Source organism: Rhipicephalus microplus, chromosome 10 (assembly GCF_043290135.1).
Source record: "Rhipicephalus microplus isolate Deutch F79 chromosome 10, USDA_Rmic, whole genome shotgun sequence".
Classification (NCBI taxonomy): domain Eukaryota; kingdom Metazoa; phylum Arthropoda; class Arachnida; order Ixodida; family Ixodidae; genus Rhipicephalus; species Rhipicephalus microplus.
The window spans coordinates 41705858-41726242 of NC_134709.1; the positions used below are offsets into that span (position 1 = coordinate 41705858).

General features: G+C 48.7%; 1 protein-coding gene across 1 annotated transcript; it reads left to right on the top strand.

Moving 5' to 3' along the window:
• Positions 1 to 18582: 18582 nt before the first annotated feature.
• On the top strand, positions 18583 to 20036 carry LOC119176190 (uncharacterized). Its single transcript, XM_037427357.2, has 2 exons — positions 18583 to 18700; positions 19516 to 20036. Exons 1-2 carry the CDS (start codon positions 18684 to 18686, stop codon positions 19886 to 19888), a joined length of 390 nt encoding a protein of 129 aa, XP_037283254.1. The 5' UTR covers positions 18583 to 18683; the 3' UTR covers positions 19889 to 20036.
• The last annotated feature ends 349 nt before the right edge of the window (positions 20037 to 20385 follow it).

Consider the following 20385-nt stretch of genomic DNA (forward strand, 5'->3'; position numbering starts at 1 on the left):
AAAAATATCCTGAGCAACTTTTAAAAATATTATTCGGGAACATTTAGAAGTCACGCCACAGAACACCTACGAACATAAAGCAAGCTCCTCGCAAGATGAGGAAACGTAGCGCCCTCAAGGTACTGTCAAGGTTACTATCCTTAACTTTGCACAAGCTCCAAGATCGGCACTTGCAGTGACACGAGGATCCCTGGATAGCGTGCTACAGCAAAGAAAGACAATCCACTATACCAGCATGGTGGCGCCATCTTGTTTGGGTCTCGCAAAAGAAGGCGAGAAAGCTAGCGCCAGTTTCAAATACCCTTCGTCTGGATCGTTTCGCTCCGTACCAGCGAAGATGCGTAAACCATTTCGAACTTCGCGCCGTCGCTTCAATTCTTTGAGTGTCCAAAATTTAAAAGGTTCAACCGACGCTTTTAACAAATCTTTCCTCCCGTTAACAATTGAGGATTGGAATCGGCTTCCAAATGCAATAGCCAACGAACGAAGTACTGTGAAGTTTAAAACCTTACTAGAAAATCATTTTACAACCGTGTACCGCCGTAATTTCTGTGTAGACAGTTTCCTTTCTCTCATTTTTTTTTTAAATCATGCTATTAGTTGTATAACGAGTTCTGTTTTTATTGTTGCCCTGTAATTCCAATTCATGAATTTTAACCTACTTTATGTTCTCGGTCTGGAATTGCCTTTGTGCATCCTTGTTCGACCCCCCCCCCCCCTTATGTAATACAACGTCAGGGGCCCTTAAGGTAAAATAAATGATGATGATGAAATGATGATCAATGAGTGACACCTCAGGGGATTTCATAAAAAGTTTCACTAAATACGGAAGGAAACAACTAGGTTACTTCTTTGTAACAACTTAAGCTAGCAGTCGTTACCATAGGCGTGCAGAGGGTTCTTCAGGAGGGTGAGGAGGCGAAAATTCATCGGAGCGCCCCTTCCCTTCGTATTAAGTCAACGTATGGCGCAGACTTTGCAACCCCCCTCCTCCTCTCATGTGTTGGGGTGATGAGAGGGAAAGTAGCTGCAACTCTGCCTCTCCCCCTCCTCCTCCCGCCTCTCCTTGCACACACCTATGGTCGCTGCGGTTTCCGACACAGTCACCACCAATTTCGTTGTTCACGTTTGTCGACTACTGCAACGGTTCCATAAAAGCGGATAAATTTTGTACGCATTCGAATGTTGCCGTCATGGAACCAAGTGCACGAAGGTGATATCAAGAAATACAGTGCAGTCCACTTATAACGATATCGAGAAAACCTAAAAATATGATCGTTATAACCGGTGATCGTTATATCTGGACTGCCGCCAAAAAATCGTCGCCGGACGTACCTTTTGTAGCTCCAGGCTTCATTTCGCTATTTTCACCAATTAATAAATATTGTAAATAGTAGGATGTCAAAAACAAGACTTAATTTCTTACTCCGAAGAACGCATCACGGGTTCGCTGAGGAAGAGAGACTGACCGACGGCGGGGTGGGAGCAGTCGGAGGAAGAAAGCACAGCCAGAGGTACACAGCCGGAATGCCAACGAGGCCCCGCCCCGATGCCGCCGCGCCGCTTTGCTTTTCGCTTTTTTTATTTTCTCTCTCTTTCCCGCTTTCGTTCGGCAAGCTACGAGTAGCTTGCCGGCTTGCCGTTGTATTCGCTCGGAGGATTTCAAGCTGGACGGTTGTGCCCTCGCGATCTCCGACTTCAGCGTAGCTCCCGCCGACTGGTTCGCCCTCCGCGGTCTCCTGATGCCGTGCAGCTCTCGCATTGTGGCACCCCGCCCTTGGACTGCTTCGACCGGATCTCCACTTTCCTATCTCCTTCTTTTTTCCTCTCGCTGGCTGGCGGCTTCTTATCCATCTATTTTCCTTCTATTCTTTTTATTCCTTCTCTCTATATCTTTTATTCCCCATATCCCATTCCTCTGCTGACCTGTTGAGGTGTCCTCGTAAGGAGAGACAGTTACGGGTCGGCACCTTTCTTTTCTTTTCTTCTGATATAACCACAATCTCTCTCTCTCTGTAGAAGGCGGGGAGCCGCGGAGCGCGGTGCTTTGCTTTTCGCTTTTTTTTTTAAATTCTCTCGGCCTCTCCGCGGTCGACGCGCGGCGAGGCGCCAAACGTGACACAGCGGGCGCCAACTGTAGCGCGTCGCGCCAACTCGCGATGCGCTCCTCGGCTTTTTGAATGGCCGGGACGCGCTGCCGGCGCTGTGCTGCAGTGGCGGCAGGTACTCGCCTACGCTAACTTTTCGTCTTGTCTCGGCATAGTTCGTTTCAGAGGAACTTATCAATCTAAATGTTACGATTATTCTGAATGAAACATGCCGTCCACGGCAAACTTTTCATCGTTGTATCCGATATGCGGTGGATAACATATCGTTATATATGGTTTTTTCCCCATAGCCCCAATGCATAAAATGAGACTGTTAAGTCGACCCATCGTTATAACCGATATATCGTTATATGTGGTATCGTTATAAGTGGACTGCACTGTATTGTGAAAAATGGAAGTCGACTTTAACGCATCGTCATAGCATGCAGTGCGAGACAAATTGTCCCTAAAACAGCCGCGGTCTATGAGCTTTTTACCGGCCAAGCTTACACATAAACAAATACTATAAAGACAAAATACTATTAAATGGGAAGCATTTCTTAGCGAACATCGGTGACATTGAGCGTATCTATCTATCTATCTATCTATCTATCTATCTATCTATCTATCTATCTATCTATCTATCTATCTATCTATCTATCTATCTATCTAGCCGCTTACGTTTGGTTGCTCTCGTGGTCACGCCCTTAACTTGGCGTGAACCACAATTAGCATGGAAAGGTAACATTGTTTGACGAATATGGCCCACTGGTCAAAACACGAATATGCCACAATCCCGTCGCGTACGTCGTATCACGTCCCGCCAGACAGTGGCACATACGCGCTGGCGGGTATGTGCCGCTGGTATGGGGCTTTTGTATGTGCCACAGGTGATAGCCAATTAGTGTCTACCCAGGAACGAAGAGAACACACATGGGCAATTTTTAACACATGAGCGTTAAGCAATGCCCGACATCGGTGGTGTCGACCCAACGAAGGCATAGAATAAATGTCTGTGTTAAAAGCTGACATAGGCAGCGTTGATCCCCCGACGAATGCAAAGAATAAATTTAAGGTCCCAGCCGGAATCAAACCTAAGCATTCTGCGTGGCAGTCAAGCATTCTACCACAGAGCTACGTCAGGTTTCGGAACAACTTTTCAAATAGACATTAATCTTCGTGAAACGTCAATAGTGGTTGCAGTGCTGTCTACCAAATTTTATAAACACTACATATGTACTCTTTCGATACAGCCGTCACGTCTGGTTAACGTCACTTTGTGGTTAGGTGCCATGCGGTGAAGTTTATTTATGAAGCAGTGTCCAGAACCAGCATCCTCGCGAGCATCAGCAGTTCATATCAGCTTCTGGTGTTGCTAATACGCATGTTTCAGTGGGAATCGTTGCACAAGTGAAAACAACTGTTGATATAAACATCTGCAACTCTTCAACATATGTCTATGCGTTCAATATTTGTACATATATTTAGCGTCATTTCATGACCTGTCGCTCAATAAAAAAAAAAATTGCAACATGGTCACCTTCCCTCCGCATGCTTCGCATAGCGTCGTTTCCCAGGTACGTGGGATCTGCCAAATGTTTTCGCATGTGGCTCTCCGTAATATCCTTCAGCTGCTTCGAGAAAGCCAGCAACATTTCAACACGACTGGTGAAGCTTCCATAAAATGGAGGAGTTGTAAACTTCGCCTGACGTTGCTAAGTGGTAAAAGGTATCTCTTGGGTATTAAGTGGAGATCACAAAACCACAACAGCAAGAATAACTACAACAACATAATAGTAATAATAAGTGGGGGGCGTGATGTCTCAAAGCTACGGTATGATTATGAGATACGTCATGGAAAATTTGGCCACCTGCGATTCTTTAACGTGCGCTTAATCTTAACTTTGGCCTCTGGCATGTTGCCTCCATCTAAATGCGACCACCACAGCCGGGATTCGGTACCGTGGCTACTAAAAAAAACCCTAAAAAAGTGAAACAACGTACCTTGCCATTTCAAGATACGATTCTTTAGTGCCGACCTGCATCAATCGGAGAAGGCGTACGAAGTTCTGTTACGTTCGGTTGCCCTACCAAGCTCCTCCGAAGCAGCGCCAAGTTTTTGCCCAGTTTTTTTTTTCTTTAGGCAAACAGAGAAAAAGAAGTGCCCATCTTGTGGCGACTGTGAAACTGTCTCGTCTACAGCATACATACACTGGCACACATGCCTCCGCGGCTATCTCCGGAAGCAGACACTACGTCATGGCGATGCAGACGGCACGCTATAGCAAGAATGCCACGTCATTGCAAAGCCCGGCGGTGGTTGCCGTGGTAACGCAGTGGAAAGAAAAAAAAATGCGTACCAGGTTCTCGAAACGCGTCGCTTTCTACACCGGAAAAAAATTATCGAACATCGAGATTTCGTGGTGGTACAGCTGCCCGAATTCTATCGCGCGGGAGCGGCGACTTTTCTGTGCATTTTATTGTTTTTATTTGCCCAGCTGTAAATGGCAACGTTTAAGTGATTCCACGGTTAAATTGTCGCAAACTCTAGTGCATAGTATGTCACAAATTCCACAGAAGTGAGGACCATGCAGCCGCAAACGTACTTCAGAACTATATACGCAACATGTCGCGAGCCACCTCTTGGGTTCGTACACACAAAATAAACAATTATTGAAAACATACCTTACGTCACCCACACGACAAAGAACTAAGTGAGAGCTGTTGCCCGCGCTTTGCGCTCGCCACCCTCAGCTAGAAAACGATTGGTTTTAGCACAAAATACTTCAGACCGGACTGCACCAGATTTTTCAGGCTCACCCCCGTATTCTAGAACGCCCCTTCACTCAACGCTCCACCTTCACTTGAGAAAGCCGATGGGAGCGCCATCTATAGGCAGGGAAAGTCACTGCGTATCAGTGATAATTTGCTGCTATTCTTGAGTAGCGCCGTGTTATTTTCAGCCGAGCAGCGGTGCAGTGCGCAACTCTGTCAAGTGAAGGGTGAAAGTCGAGTCAAGGAGCGTTTGTGAATACGGGGGTCACAGCTACGTTCCTCGTGGTATATTTGACAGCCGACATTCAAGGCGGCACGCATCTTATCAATTGATTGGTCGAAGATTTTTCGGTATGTCGCGAATTCGCGACTCCAGGCAGTAAAGGCTTAGGGAAAGCAAGAAGGCGAACAAAACTAGAGCATACAAAGCGTGTGTTTAAAACCGCCAACACAGCTGTGATGAAGCCGAGCGACTGCAGTCACGAGTGATGCACGGCGAAAAAGAAAAATCGCATTTAAAAAATTACGCAGGCTTCGCACTATACTATAATGTCAATACTGAAGGCAGCGCGGATCTGGGTGGCCTTCTTTGTTTCCTTTCTTTCATCCTCACTGTATTTTTTTAGCTTTTTCTTATTTTTCTATTTATTTCTACTTTCATTAAATGTATACTTCCTATTTCCCCTTTCATTCAATTCAATTTCTCGACTGCCCCCTTTTTTTCTAATTTTTATGCGTGGTTTTGCCGGTAAATAGGTTCGGCAAGAACAGCAGCAGCAGGAAAACCCCACGGATGACGCAGCAAAAAAAAATAGTGTTTCAAGGTTACGCACTGATGTGACACGTGGTTTGAAAGGCGGGCAGTGACGTCCCCAGTAACTACGCGTTATGACCTTGCGTGACTACAACTCGTAGTGCACTGAGCAACAGGGTACGTTCACTACGACGTATACATGCGTTGTCGTTGTCCACGTGGTCGCAATACAACAGCTGCAATGGGTCGTGGCCTCAGCATGCATTCGTTAGCTCGGAAAATGAATTCAGGTAGAGCCCGAATAGAAACTGATTTCAAAATACTGCGCCTGCCTTCGAGCGTGCAGTGGGGCAAGAATATGCCCTGAAATGTTCGACTAAATAGACCGTCAGTGCGGGCGTGGGCGTATCTTGTTATTTCCTCGGTTTGTGGCTGCAACGTTCACTTCCGGAAAAGAAAGTACGACCGAAACTGTTCGCCTGCCCACGCTGTCGGGCCCAGCTGGGCGCACTTTGCGGACATGCGCGGCCGGGATTCGATCCCGTAGCCACTACAAAACAGTGTGAAAGTGAAACAACGTACCTTGCAATTTCAAGATCCGATTTTTTTTTTTTTCCTGCAGCCAACCTGCATCCCTCGGAGAAGGCGTACGAAGTTCTGTTACGTTCGGTTGCCCTTCCAAGCTCCTCCTAAGCAGCGCCAAGTTCTTCCACAGTTCTTTTCAGGCAAACAGAGAGAAAAAATACGTTCACATCTTGTCGCGACATTGAAACTGACTCGTTACAGCCACTGGCACACATGCCGTCACTGTCGTGGCTATCTCGGGAAGCAGACGCTACGTTATGGTGGCTAGAATAGCTACGTCATGGCGAAGCAGACGGTATGTGGACGGTGGCCAGCAAGAATGCCGCGTCATTGAGAAGCCCGGCGGTGGTTGCCGTGATAACGCAGTAGAAAGAAAAACGAAAGAACCCATACGAGGGCTTCGAAACGTGTTCCTTTTATTTTAGAAAAGGTATCGAACTTCAAGCTTTCGTTGTAGCCGCCCAAATGTTTAGCTATCGCGCGGGAGCGGCGACTTCGCTGTGCAAGCGTCTGCGCCGTCCGACGGAACCGAGTCGCAAGGAAGGCGAGAATTAGCCCGTGGCCACAAAACGCGCTAGACTTTCTCCTTGAGGACGTAACAAAGCATATCAGCGCACTGCTAATGAACCACGTTCTACTGCTAATCTCATCAGTGTGGGCGTATCTTCAACGTTCACCTTCGGAAAAGAAAGTATACGACCGAAACTATTTGCCAGCTGCTCGCGCTGTCGGGCCCAGCTGAGCGCACTTGGTGGACATGCGCAATTACTCTCGCACTATTTGCAACTCGGATTCATCAGGGAGTTTTAGAATAGCGTCTGCAAGCGCTGCGGGCGCCATATGAGTTTGCCTAGCTGCGATCCGCAACGTACGATCGCAGCGACACCGTAGTCTCGAAACCAGCGCTTGTGGGCCACATGCGGGCCGCCATCACCGCCCGTAGGCTCGAAACCAGCGCTTTAAGCCATTACCGCACGCAATTTTGGATTTTTTTGCGTGCGGCCCGCGAACGCGAACGACGACTCGCGTTATGACGCATGCGGAGTGGCAGCGACCGCACCGCAAGGGCTCGTGGTGCGCTGTTCTAAAACTCCATATCGCGTCTGAATCACGGGCTTGCGGTGTGCCCGCATGCCGACCCGCAAGCCCGTGACTCTCGCACTGTGTTGTATGTTGGGTAAACAAACCCGTGTTTGTTGATGACCTGCCTCGAGTGCCATCTCTGCGCCCTATGTCGGAGAGTCTACGAACCCGGCCGTAGTGTTTTTGTACGCGACGGCAGTGGAAAGCGTCGCGTACCTTCCCGGTCACTTCGTACGGTATAAGACTTTAGCAAACCTATCTCCACAAGGTTCAACCTGCTTATTACGGCTTGATCTATGCGAGGCAGAGCGGAAAACAAGTAGAGAGAAGGAAACACACTGGAAAGAGCGCTGACGAGCGCTCTTTTTTGTATATATTTTTTTCTGTCTACTCGTTTTTCGCACTGTTTCGCAAAGATGAAGTTGCTCACTTACAATCATAAAGGCGCTCGAAGAACAAGGGAAAGAATACTTCCCACGTGCTGTGTCCGAGATCTAATTGATTTATTGATTTGTGGGGTTTAACGTCCCAAAACCACCATATGATTATGAGAGACGCCGTAGTGGAGGGCTCCGGAAATTTCGACCACCTGGGGTTCTTTAACGTGCACCCAAATCTGAGCACACGGGCCTACAACATTTCCGCCTCCATCGAAAATGCAGCCGCCGCAGCCGGGATTCAATCCCGCGACCTGCGGGTCAGCAGCCGAGTACCTTAGCCACTATAGACCACCGCGGCGGAGCTGTGTCCGAGATCTGTACAGCAACATGGACGTGCTGTTTGAATATATACCTCCTGCACGCCTAAGCACGGGTAACTGGACGCGCGTATGAACGGATCTTCCAATGGTGCGCCGACAGTGTTCCCCCTTGCCGATCAAGGCTCAGAGCATACCTAGACCCTAGCATACCCCTTATTCATGGTTTCACCATTTTTACGCCAAGCTGTACGAGACGACGACATAGTACGACAGCACGGGCCCCTAAAGTGCACGAGACCCTAAAGTAGTGAATAACTTATTTTTGGTGACTTTGGCCAGCCTATATAGCAGGTCTCGCTGTCAGCGGACTTGCACTCATTGATGGGCCCAGTCCTTTCACACCGCACAGTTTCTTGCTACGAACTTGAGCAGATCACCGAACCTGTACTTTATACGCGCGCGTATTCGCACTATGTGGAAGAACTCACCTGAATTCACGAAATATTAGAGCGCATTCACCCTCGGTTGCATGTACAACAAAAATAGGAAAAAAAAATAAACTGACCTTTATATATGCGAAGCAGCTTATGAACGAGGCCACTGTAACGAGGCTTGTCCCATAGAGTTTCTTAATATAACTGAGGGAACTCTGGCACTAGAGTCTATGGGAGCTGCAAACCTGCATCACACGGCGCTTCAGCGAGCATGGGAATGATGGGTAGTACACACATTTGTCTATAATTTTCGTACTTCTGACCTGCTTCTGGCTCCGTGTGTGTTCGTGTGGCTTAGAGCTGTTTTTTCACGAAAACACAAACTAGCAAATATTCACCGTTTGCGCTTCACAGCCTTATTCTTTTAGGCTTACCATTTTGAATCAAGTCACTAAGTTCAAAAGGGTTCGTTCTTTCTTTCAAAACAAAACCGTAACCAGCAATAAACGAAGCCGCAAGTACGATTTGCCACCCGCAAGTACGAAGACTAGGCAAATGTGTGTACTACCCATCATTCCCATGGTAGGGTGGCTAGAATGGGGAATCATTCCCATTCTAGACACCCTACCCATGGTCACTGAACGATGGATGGATGGATGGATGGATGCTATGAGCGTCCCCTTTATAACGGGGTGGTGACAAGTATGCCACTAGGCTCGACAAAAAAAAAACTTTTTTCTTTTTTTATGTTGGCCTAATGCCTCTACTTCGATAAATTCTATCTTAATGGAAAAAAAAGGTAAATTTTCAGCTTAAGTTCTCTGCCATTTACGGCACACTGTCCATATTTTATTTTTCCAATATTTATTTTTGTCCTTTCTCTCTAATTTTCTGCCACCAATACTCTAACCGTCTCTTACTTATTTCAATCACGGGTGTGTTCAGCTTTCCATTGTTGTCCCTAAAACCCAAGGCTTCCTGTAGGCTCGTGCCCAAACGTACACCTGGGTGGATATCTCCACATTCAATCAGAACATGCTCCGCCGTTTCCTTATCTTTCCCGCAGCATGTGCATTGTTCTTCTTCTTTACTGAATCTTGCTTTATAACTACGCGTTCTAAGGCAACCCGATCTCGCTTCAAACAGTAAAGCGCTTCCCCTTGAATTATCGTAAAATGCCTCCCTCCTTATTTCATTTTTGCCCTTTTGGTAGTTACTCAAAGCCGGTTTTTTCTCCATAGCTGCCATCCAGTAAATCCTCTCCGCCTCCCTGACTTTTCCCTTAACGCTCTTTGTTGACATATGGCTCACAATACCAGCCGTATATTTACTAGTGAGTCTTCTAGTTCTTTTTCTCCACTGTGTGTCCACGCTCTTCCTATACAAATAACGGAAGACCTTCTCTGCCCATCTACTCTCCTTCATATTTCTTAGCCTTTCTTCGAACCTTATTTTGCTCTGCGCTTCCCTCGCCTCAAAACCTGCCCACCCCATATCGCCCTTTACAGCCTCGTTTGTCGTCTTCCCGTGAGCACCCAACGCGAGGCGTCCCACAGTCCTTTGATTTACATCCATTCCCGATTGCACCTCTGCCCTCATGCACACCACTGAGTTCCCAAAAGTAAGCCCTGGAACCATTACACCCTTCCACAGACCTCGAAGCACCTCATACCTATTGTATCCCCACAACGCTCTGTGCTTCATTATTGCCGCATTCCTCTTTCCTTTTGCTGCCGAGGCTTTTTCCTGTACCTCCATGTATCTATCACTCTCATTTACCCATACTCCAAGGTACTTGTATTCACTTACCCTCGGTATTTCTTGGCCTTGTATGGACACCGTCTGATCACAGGGATCATTGAATACCATCAATCCACACTTCGTTACACTGAATCCTAGTCCAAGAGCTTCACCTTCCCTTCCACGATCGCAGCGCCAGAGTGCCCTCTAGTTAATTTTGGGAAACTCTATGGCTTGTCTCTCCGCCTACTTCCGGCGTGACTGCTAGTGCTAAATGTGCCCGCTAGAGGCGGTAGCAGCGCTCACTCTCCCCAGTTTTTTCTTCCTCCATAGCTCTTCCCCCTACTAGAGTGTACTAGAAGTGTCCAAGGAGGATATAAAAACTTGCTGGAGTGGAAACGACGCCCGTCAGGTGACGCCAGCGGCAGCCATCTTGCCGGAGGCAGAAAGCGCGCTGCCGGTTTGTCGCCTCCACGCTTCGTTGCTGGTGCACGCTGTTCTCTTCAAAGTTTTCAATGAGTGCAAGTCTTGCTCTTGGATAATGGTTACCTCCTGCGTTGCCTACGGATGCACAAACAGGCTGAAGAAAGGTTCTGGCCTCACATTTCACCTGTAAGTACATGAAATTTAGCGTGTTCTACTCGCGGTCATTTCAGCCGCATTGTAGTTGCTTGCAGGCCCGCGCATGAAAGAGCAGCAAAATGGCATTGTGTGTACGTGTGCCGCAGTTGATTGTCGTATATTTCTTGACAGGTTTCCAAAGAATGCAGAAGTTCGGAGTCTTTGGGAGCGGGCAGTTCGCCGTGAAGGGTGGCGCGCTAAGGATGGAGACCGCCTGTGCTCTGTACATTTCAGTCCTGAGTGCTTTGACCGCACTGGGCAAACGACGCGACTGCGGGTGGGAAGTGTGCCCACGTCGTTTCCAGCTTTTCCGCCTCATCTGCAGAAACCTGTGAGTATTACTGCCATCGTTGGACGAGAAGCGTAATGTTTAGCGTGCATAACGCTTGTGGTGTTACGGCCGCTACATAATACTTGTTCCACGAAATGTTGTTGCGAGTATACGTGGCATTGATTGCGTGCCGAGAATTGGCGGTACTGTGGAGGAGTAGCTGTAGTTTTAGCATATCGTTACCATGTTTGCGTTACCGTTTACCGCATTACCGGACGCCGCCGGCGAAGGTGAAGTTACCGGTAATGGTAACTGCTTCACCTTCGCCTTAACTGGTGATCAAGATACATATTTATTTATTTATTACTGCTGACCTGTTTACCAGGTATTAAGCAGGAATGGGCATGCAGCAATGTTTACTACAAAAACATTATTGACATCCACAGCATACTGACAGTGGTTACAATTCAATACTTAAAGGCACATCCGGCGAATGGAAAGTATTACCAGAGCGGGTGCATGTCCTTTTTGCTGGCATACAATGTCTCGTGCACGATTATGAAAAAGCTTGTTACTTAATACATTTATTATTTCTTCAAAGAAAATGTGTAGCTTAATTGTACCACATTATACGAGTGAGGTTTCATTTAGTTTTTGCGCTTGCTGCCTTTTTAGCTCGTCTGAGAAAACGTATGCTTTCAAACCCAGGTCAAACGGAAGCGTTCCGACCCCAAGTCTCGAGATTTCCCGGCCCCGCCTGGTCCTGAGTGTTCTGGGTTGTGCGACCTGCCTGGAGCTGAAAATTTTCCTGAAGACTCGCCAACCAAACAGTTCTACAAAGACAAGGTCCTTTCCTCACAAGAAGAGATAACCCAGTTGAAGAAGAAGGTCAAAACACTGCAACAAACTAAACGAAGGCTGGTCAAGAGAAATGAAAGCGCCCAAGAAATCATCAAAGAAATCAGAGAGCAAAAACTCTTGTCAGAAGAAGGCTCACATGTGTTTTCATCTGTTTTCTCGGATGACATTCAGCAACTACTTTGCAGGGTGGGCAATGAGCAGAAGGGCAAGTACCCACCTGAGCTGCGAGCATTTGCACTGACTTTGCATTTTTACAGTCCAGCCGCGTACGAGTATGTACGATCCAAGTTCAACGAAGCCCTCCCATCCCAGCGAACACTAAGGGGCTGGTACAAGTCGATTCAAGGAGCTCCTGGCTTCACAGCCGAAGCATTTGCTTTCCTTGAGAAGTTTGCGGAAGCACGTGATGAACCCTTCTACTGCGCTCTAATTGTAGACGACATGGCCATCAGGAAACACGTAGAGCTAGTTGGAGATAAGGTAGTAGGGTATGTTGACTTTGGAACTGGGCTTGACGATGACGGTCTTCCTGAAGCTGCAAATGCGTGTGTCTTCATGATCGTTGGAATCAACGTCAGATTTAAGATGCCAGTTGGATACTTCTTAATAGACTCACTCACAGGAGCAGAGAGGGCCGAGCTGGCCAAACAGTGCATTGAGAAGCTTGCGTTGGTGAAGGCTGAAGTAGTCTCTCCCACATTTGACGGAGCCTCGTCGAATTTCACTATGGCCAGGTGTTTAGGTGCTCAACTTCGTGTTGACTGTGAGCAAATTTCTTCAAGCTTTGTGAACCTAGCTGACGATGCTAAGAATGTTTACATTATCCTAGACGCCTGCCACATGATTAAGCTTATCCGTAATTCCTTGGCGAACTTAAGCTACATTGTTGATGCTGAAGGAAAGCACATAAAGTGGGCCTACATAGTGGCATTGGAGGCATTGCAGCGTTCCGAAGGGCTGCGGCTGGGCAACAAACTCACGAAAGTCCACGTGCAATGGGAAAAACAAAAGATGAAGGTGCGATATGCTGCGCAAGCATTGAGTTCCTCTGTGGCCGACGCCTTGGACTTCTGTGAAAATGTGCTGAAGCTACCCCAGTTCCGGGGCGCCAGTGCAACATCGAAGTTCGTGAGGGTCTTCGATCACCTGTTCGACCTTTTTAATTCTAGGAACCCTTTTGCAAGGTCGTACAAGGCTCCTCTGCGGAAGCAGAATGAAGCCTGCTGGAAGCCATTCTTTGCCTACACCCAAGCGTATATAAAGGGATTGAGAGATCCGGCTGGGCGGCCAGTTTTAGAAGGCTTGAAAAAAACTGGTTTTGTGAACTTCTTGATCTGCATGGCGAGCACTGAAAAAATGTTCGACGAGCTTGTTGGCCAGGGTAAGCTGAAGTACTTGTTGACGCACAAACTGAGTCAGGATCACGCTGAGAACTTCTTCGGATCTGTTCGTGGCCGAGGTGGGTATAACAACAACCCAAGCGCTGCTCAGTTCATGGCAGCATACAAGCGTTTGCTGGTGCAAACAGAAGTGACGTCTTCTAGCTCGGGAAACTGCACCAAAGACATGGTTTCCATCCTGAATGCCACTACTGTTGTCGCCCAGGTAGACGCAACAAGTGCGCTCACAGACATGCGCAGGTCCTCGATCTTGGAGCCTCACGATGACCACGACTACACGCACCCTGAAAACCTTTCTGCCGTAGTTGTTGCGGTGGTGCCTTATATCGCAGGCTTCGTTGTACGCCAAGTGTGCAAGACAACAACATGCGAAGAGTGCATTGCAGCCCTGTACTCAGATGAGCTAGTTCCCCTAGTTGAGCAGAAAAACAGAGGTGGGCTTGTGTCCCCGTCCAAGGATGTCATTGGCTTGTGTGAAGCCGTTGAAAAGGGGCTGCGACGGCTACAGATGAGTGTGGAACACTTCAAGCAGTTAACTCCCAGTCAAAGCATCTCGTTTTGGAAGTGCTACGACTGTCTGTAGAGGAAAAATGGTTTCAGAAGCTAGAGCAGCACATTCTTGACCTTGATCCCCTCGACAATCATATCTACAGCTTGTGCAAAAAAGTTGCGGAGCTGTATGTGAAAATCCGCATCCACCTTATGACAAAAGAAAGAAACCGCGAGATCATCAAGGACAGGGTCAGGCCAGTTCTTTCAAGAATGATCATTTTCAAACATTAGTGAGTCGCCCCGCACTGCTCGTTTCGGCTATACTGTTCGCATATATTTTTAATGTTTGTGTGATTGTGTTTTTTCTGCCATATTCGAGTTTCTCAAAGCGTTATCGTAGGCCATTTCGCCACCAAAAAGCAAAGAATAAATGCTTACAACCTGACACAACTGTTTTTATTGCTTTGAAGACGCGAGAAACTGCACCTGCTGCTTAGATAAGCGCGAGCGCAGCTGTACTCGGCTGTTTCTTGCCTCTGCCAAGATGGCCGGCGGCGGCTCGGCGCGGCTTCACCCCCTCCCATGGGTAAGCATAGGCGGCTTCCACTCCAGCAGTTTTTTATATCCTCCTTGGAAGTGTCCCCTACGCCAACGCTAGGGTGGCCAGACCCACGCTCATTCGGCAGTGGCAGTACCAATGCGCCCGAACATGGCCTCCAAGATGGCGGGCGCGCGGCGTGTCTCAATCCAACGTTTCTAGACCTAGTTCTAGAAACGTTGTCTCAATCATTGGCCTGTCCCAATCACGCGGAGAGAACGATTTTCCAGAGGTGGTCGCGGCCCGCTCTTCTCTCCGCACGCCGGCGCTCCTACGGAGGATCGAAAAGGCTGCCGAGCGGTTGGCGTAGCTTGCACGTGGCAAGAAAAAAAATTGTTTCGCGCTTGCATACAACCTCGCGCTCATTTGGAAATGCTGGGTCAAGGTGTACGAGAGACAAAGTCAATGCTGGGACGTATATATTCTTAAATTGGCTTTTTATTTTCTTCTGTAGATTTGCGCCGCACTTATAAGTGCTATGCCTCTGCGAAACATCCGCATGTGCTGGAAACCTACTATGCGTTGAAGTTTGCGGGTTGTGTAGTATGAAGGGCACTGGTGAAGAAAAAAAAATGACAGCACTATCCGCAAGCGAAGTCAGAAGAGAGCCGCGTTATCCGCTCACGGGTTACACTCGATCAATTAAAAGGGTTCATTTTTCTTTCCTTTCATGAAACTAGCGCTGCTTTTCATTGTAACGCCGTTTCAAGAATTCTCGCAGAGCAGACGCGCAGATGTAATCACAGTGGACACAGTGTGAATGGCGCCAATTCACGCTGCGAGTATTACGGTGGTCGTTATATGTTGGACAATGTAAGAACAAACATGGAGATCATTTTCTTGTTCAAGAAGAATGCAGCACGCATTCAGAGTCTGGTATGAAACACTGCGCGTTACATACAATTCACACGTACTGTTTCTTTCTTCAGTAGTCTTGTCTTGTCTCCTAGGAGATCTTGGCTCATACCCACATGGGGGATTGGCCACACTGTACCTCATAATAGATCATTTTTTACAACGCTTGCTGAAAAAATAAAGAGAAATTCTATCTCGAAGAATACTTCGTTTTCTTCGGAAAGTCTCCGTTCTGCTGCATGTGCGACCCTTTGGTTTGGATGGAGTCAAGATTACGGTAAACACGATACTGATATATATTGCCATTGTGCTACCAAAAACAATCAAAATACAGATGACTAAAGAGGAGGCAATGACAACTCGGGCGCACTTCCTCTGTGAAAGACGCGGGGAGCAATTGTAGGTCGGCTAATCGAAGCCCTCCAGAATATTACGACAAAATTACTTATCACCTTACTTCAGTGATATCCTTAGGACACTCATTAATTTAGAGTGCCGTAACCCATTGAACGACGCGACCCAAGCTCTCAAGTGCGCATGTGCACAATCTTATCCCCCTTCCCTCTCCCCCTTACTTTCCTATATATATTCACGAGTGTGAATAAAACTGGCTGTTCTTTTCTGTTGGCATGGTCCGACTGTCACGTTTACTGCTGGAGCGGCGTGGCCGCCTCCCAACTAACAGTGGCGACGAGAATACCCACCGATACGTGTAAGCCGGGCGCCAGCGGCGAGACCAAGACGAAGACGCCCATCAGCCCGCCCGCAGCCATGGCCCTCAAGCTTCCGGATTTTGCAGAGGAGACAGATAAGTGGCAAGCGTATCTCGTTAAGATTGACGCCTACTTCGAAGCGAACGAAGTTACGGACGACGCGAAGAAAAGGGCCTTGTTGGTGGCTGCGTTAGGATCGAGGACCGTTGAAATCCTTTGCGGCAGAATCGCACCGCGAAAACCAAGCTCGCTGAGTTACGAAGAAGTTGTTTCAACCTTGAACGAGCACTATGATCCGTCCCCTAACGAGATATCAGAAAGCTTCAAGTTCTTTCACCGAAACCAACAAGAAGGGGAGTCCGTGCAGGCGTTTATCGTCGAGATTCGCAAGCTAGCGCATAACTGCAACTTCTCTTCAATGTTGGAGCGAATGCTGAGGGACCGCATCGTTTGTGGAGTGCGCTCGAAAAACCTGCAGAAACAACTATTAGCCAAAAAGGACTTGACGCTGGCAGAAGCGGAAGCACTAGCTCTAGCAGCCGAAAGCGCGGAGTTAGGGTCGCAACAGATGACCGGGCAAGGTGACGCCGTTGGGGTGTTCAACGTGCAGCGTAGCAGGCAACCCGAAATCAGCAGGAGCGAACGGAGCAGCTTATCGCAGCACTGCAGCTGCTGTGGCAAACAGGGACATCAAGCCAGGGAATGCTCATTACGACGGCGCAGGTGCTACAAATGTGGGCGACAAGGTCACTTGGCGCGAGTATGCTCCCGGACAGCCACCACCAACAGAACCTTCGCGATAACAGAGTGTTCAGCGGAAAGTGAAGATAACGATTGTAACGCACTACAAATATGGTCAGTGAAGGGTAATGGAAGCCTGGTTCCGCCCCTACACAAGCAGGTTACATGGAACGGAGTGCCACTGAATATGATAATCGACACAGGTTCACCTGTCTGCGTAGTGCCTAAAGCGATATACGAAGCCTATCGTCATAAGTGGCCACCGCTTTGTAAAGCTGCATTAACTCTGTCATGCTATCTTGGGAAGATACCAGTGCGGGGCATTGTCAAAATGCAAGCTTCCTACAAGTCTGCAACAGTTGACTGCGATCTCGTTGTGTTAGACTGCGAAGGTCCTAGCCTTTGCGGCCGTGACCTGTTACAGATGCTCGAGACACAAGGGGCACCGCTTCTTCACATCGCGTCACTCTCATCGGACGGGAAGCTGGAGAGTCGGACAGCGGCACCCGTGCTGGAACAGTACGCAGACCTTTTTGCGGAGGGCCTGGGAGCCATCAAGGGACCACCAGCACGGCTTCATATAAAGGACGGAGCAACCCCAAGGTTCTGTAAGGCAAGAAAAATTCCATTTTCTTTGCTAGACAAAGTGTCCGCCGAGCTAGATCGACTCGTGGCCGAAGGCATTATTACGCCAGTTTCCTATTCAGAATGGGCAACCCCGGTGGTGCCAGTGCTGAAACGTGACGGAACAGTCCGCATCTGTGGCGATTTCAAAGTTACTCTAAACCCAGTATGTGAAATGGAAAGTTATCCTCTACCCGTAGTGGACGACATTTTCGCTACGCTTCGTGGAGGGCAGCAGTTCAGTATCTTGGATCTACGTGATGCCTACAACCAAATTCTTCTAGACGAAGATTCGCGCAAGTTAGCGGTTATAAACACTCACAAGGGCCTCTTTTGTTATAACAGGCTACCGTTTGGGATAGCCTCGGCCCCTGCGATTTTTCAACGAACAATTGAGCAGGTGCTGCAAGGCCTCCCAGGGGTTCAAGCGTACTTAGACGACGTCCTGATAGCAGATGCGAACGATAAGCCAACTGCGAACCTGCAAGCAGTCTTGCAGCGGTTCAGGGAGTACGGCGTGAAGCTCCGCGCGGACAAGTGCCGAATAGGTGAGGAGTCAGTTACGTATCTAGGACGCAGAATTGACGCGGCAGGGTTGCACCCGTCAGACAAGAACATCGAAGCAATTAAGCTGGCACCGACTCCTCACAATGTCACGGAATTGCGGTCTTTTTTGGGCATGCTAACTTTCTACAATAAATTCTTGCCTAATCTGTCCACGCTCCTGAGTCCCCTATACCTTCTTCTGGAAAAGAAATCGAAATGGTCTTGGGATGAGCGCGAAAACGATGCCTTCCGAAAAGCAAAAGCCGTTTTGTGTTCCGCGCCTGTGTTAACTCACTTCGATCCCGCACGAGAGCTATTTCTGGAGTGCGACGCGTCACCCTACGGTGTGGGAGCGGCACTATTCCACCGAATTGAAGGACAGTATCAGCCCCTTGGATTTCGATCCAGGACGCTTACTGCCGCAGAAAAGAATTATGCACAGATTGAACGTGAGGCGTTGGCTCTGGTTTATGGCGTCACGCGATTCCGAGATTATCTGCTGGGCAGACAGTTCACGCTTCTAACCGACCATCGACCACTGTTGGGTCTCCTAAGAGCGGATCGTCAGACGCCGGCTATGGCCGCTGCGCGCATTCAGCGTTGGGCCATCATACTTGGTGCCTACCGTTATCGGTTGCAACATCGACCGGGTAAACTCATGTGCAATGCTGATGCTCTTAGCCGTCTACCCCAACCGTTGCAGGAAGAAGTGGACCAGGAGGACGAAGCTCAAGTTCTGACCCTGGACCAGTGGGATCAGCCGGCCCTGCCATGGAAGGAACTCCAGGCACTCGCCGTCGCGGATGAGGTACTTTTCCAGGTACGCAAGTATACCCGGGAAGGTTGGCCGAAAAAACTCGACACGGAAACTACAGAAATCGCCGATTTTTACAAAAGGCGGCATGAGCTGTCTGTTAGTGAAGAACTTCTTTACTGGGGCCATCGCTTTGTAGTGCCGACAGCAGCACGCGGGGAGTTGCTAAGGCTACTGCATGAAGCCCACCAAGGAATTTCCACCATGAAGGCGAAGGCCAGATCGTTATTTTGGTGGCCCGGCGTAGAGCAAGACATCGAGCGCGTTGCGGCGACATGCCAAAACTGTGTGCAAGCGTTGCCGATGGCTCAGGCAAAAGAACCAGTAAATTGGCCCGAGACGCACGAAAGGTGGTCGCGGTTACATGTGGACTATGCGGGACCAGTAAAAGGGAAAATGTTACTCATCGTTGTCGACGCGCACACCAAGTGGATTGAGGCGCTTCCCGTGTCGCAGGCCAACTCGCATAGCACAGTCGAGGCCCTCAGAACGATATTTAGCCGTTTTGGTATACCGCGCACGGTGGTTTCTGACAACGGGACGCCATTCACGGCACGAGAGTTCGAGCAGTTCATGGAGCGCAATGGCATTGCGCATATTCGAACACCTCCCTATCACCCCCAGAGTAATGGACTAGCAGAGCGAGCCGTGCGCACTATCAAAGATGGCTTGAAGAAGATAGGCGGCACTTGCCTCCTCACCTCACTGGCACGTGTATTGTGCAATTATCGGAACGCACCACACCAGGAGGGTCCTTCTCCCTCAGAGAGGCTATTAGGATACCGTCTGCGCACAAGAATGGAGATGTCTTTTCCTTCCAGAGTCTATCCTGCCAAAGCTGCGAGTGACCCAGGCTGGAATTTCGCACCGGGAGACTACGTGTACGTGCGAAATTACGGCGCCGGAGACAAGTGGTTCCCAGGCACAGTGGAGGCTACGCGTGGCACTCGCCTCCTGGAGGTAAAGACTGTGGATGGCCTTGTCCGCCGCCACGTGGATCAAGTTCGCAAGCGGAGCCCAGATGAAACGCCAGCAGCCGACGACATGTCGAGGCCATCTACACCGGTTTCCCCAGGGCCGGTACGACTAGAAACAACGGCGCCGGCTACCTCTCAGAGTACCCCAGAATCGCAACCATACGTACTACGTCGCTCCACACGAGCCAAGAAACCGGTCGTGCGTTTTGGCTACTAAGGGGGAAGAAATGCTGTAACCCATTGAACGACGCGACCCAAGCTCTCAAGTGCGCATGTGCACAATCTTATCCCCCTTCCCTCTCCCCCTTACTTTCCTATATATATTCACGAGTGTGAATAAAACTGGCTGTTCTTTTCTGTTGGCATGGTCCGACTGTCACGTTTACTGCTGGAGCGGCGTGGCCGCCTCCCAACTAACATAGAGCGTAAGTGGATGTGCTTCAGTTGATCGCCTAATACATGTCCGTATGCAATAAAATAGTAAAACGACATGTGTCACGATCGGCAATATGAATAAACGACAATAATTAGCCTAGTTTTCACCTATACATGTCTCCAGAAAGGAGGAGTATATCTAGTACTGCCCCTCACAATAATCTGTATCGGAGAAATTCAGCAGTCACCATACTTTTCTCTGTAAATTGGATCGAAATAAACGCAACAGAAAAAAAAAAAAGTTGCCTTCACTGCAGCCAGAAGATTCTGGCGGTGATT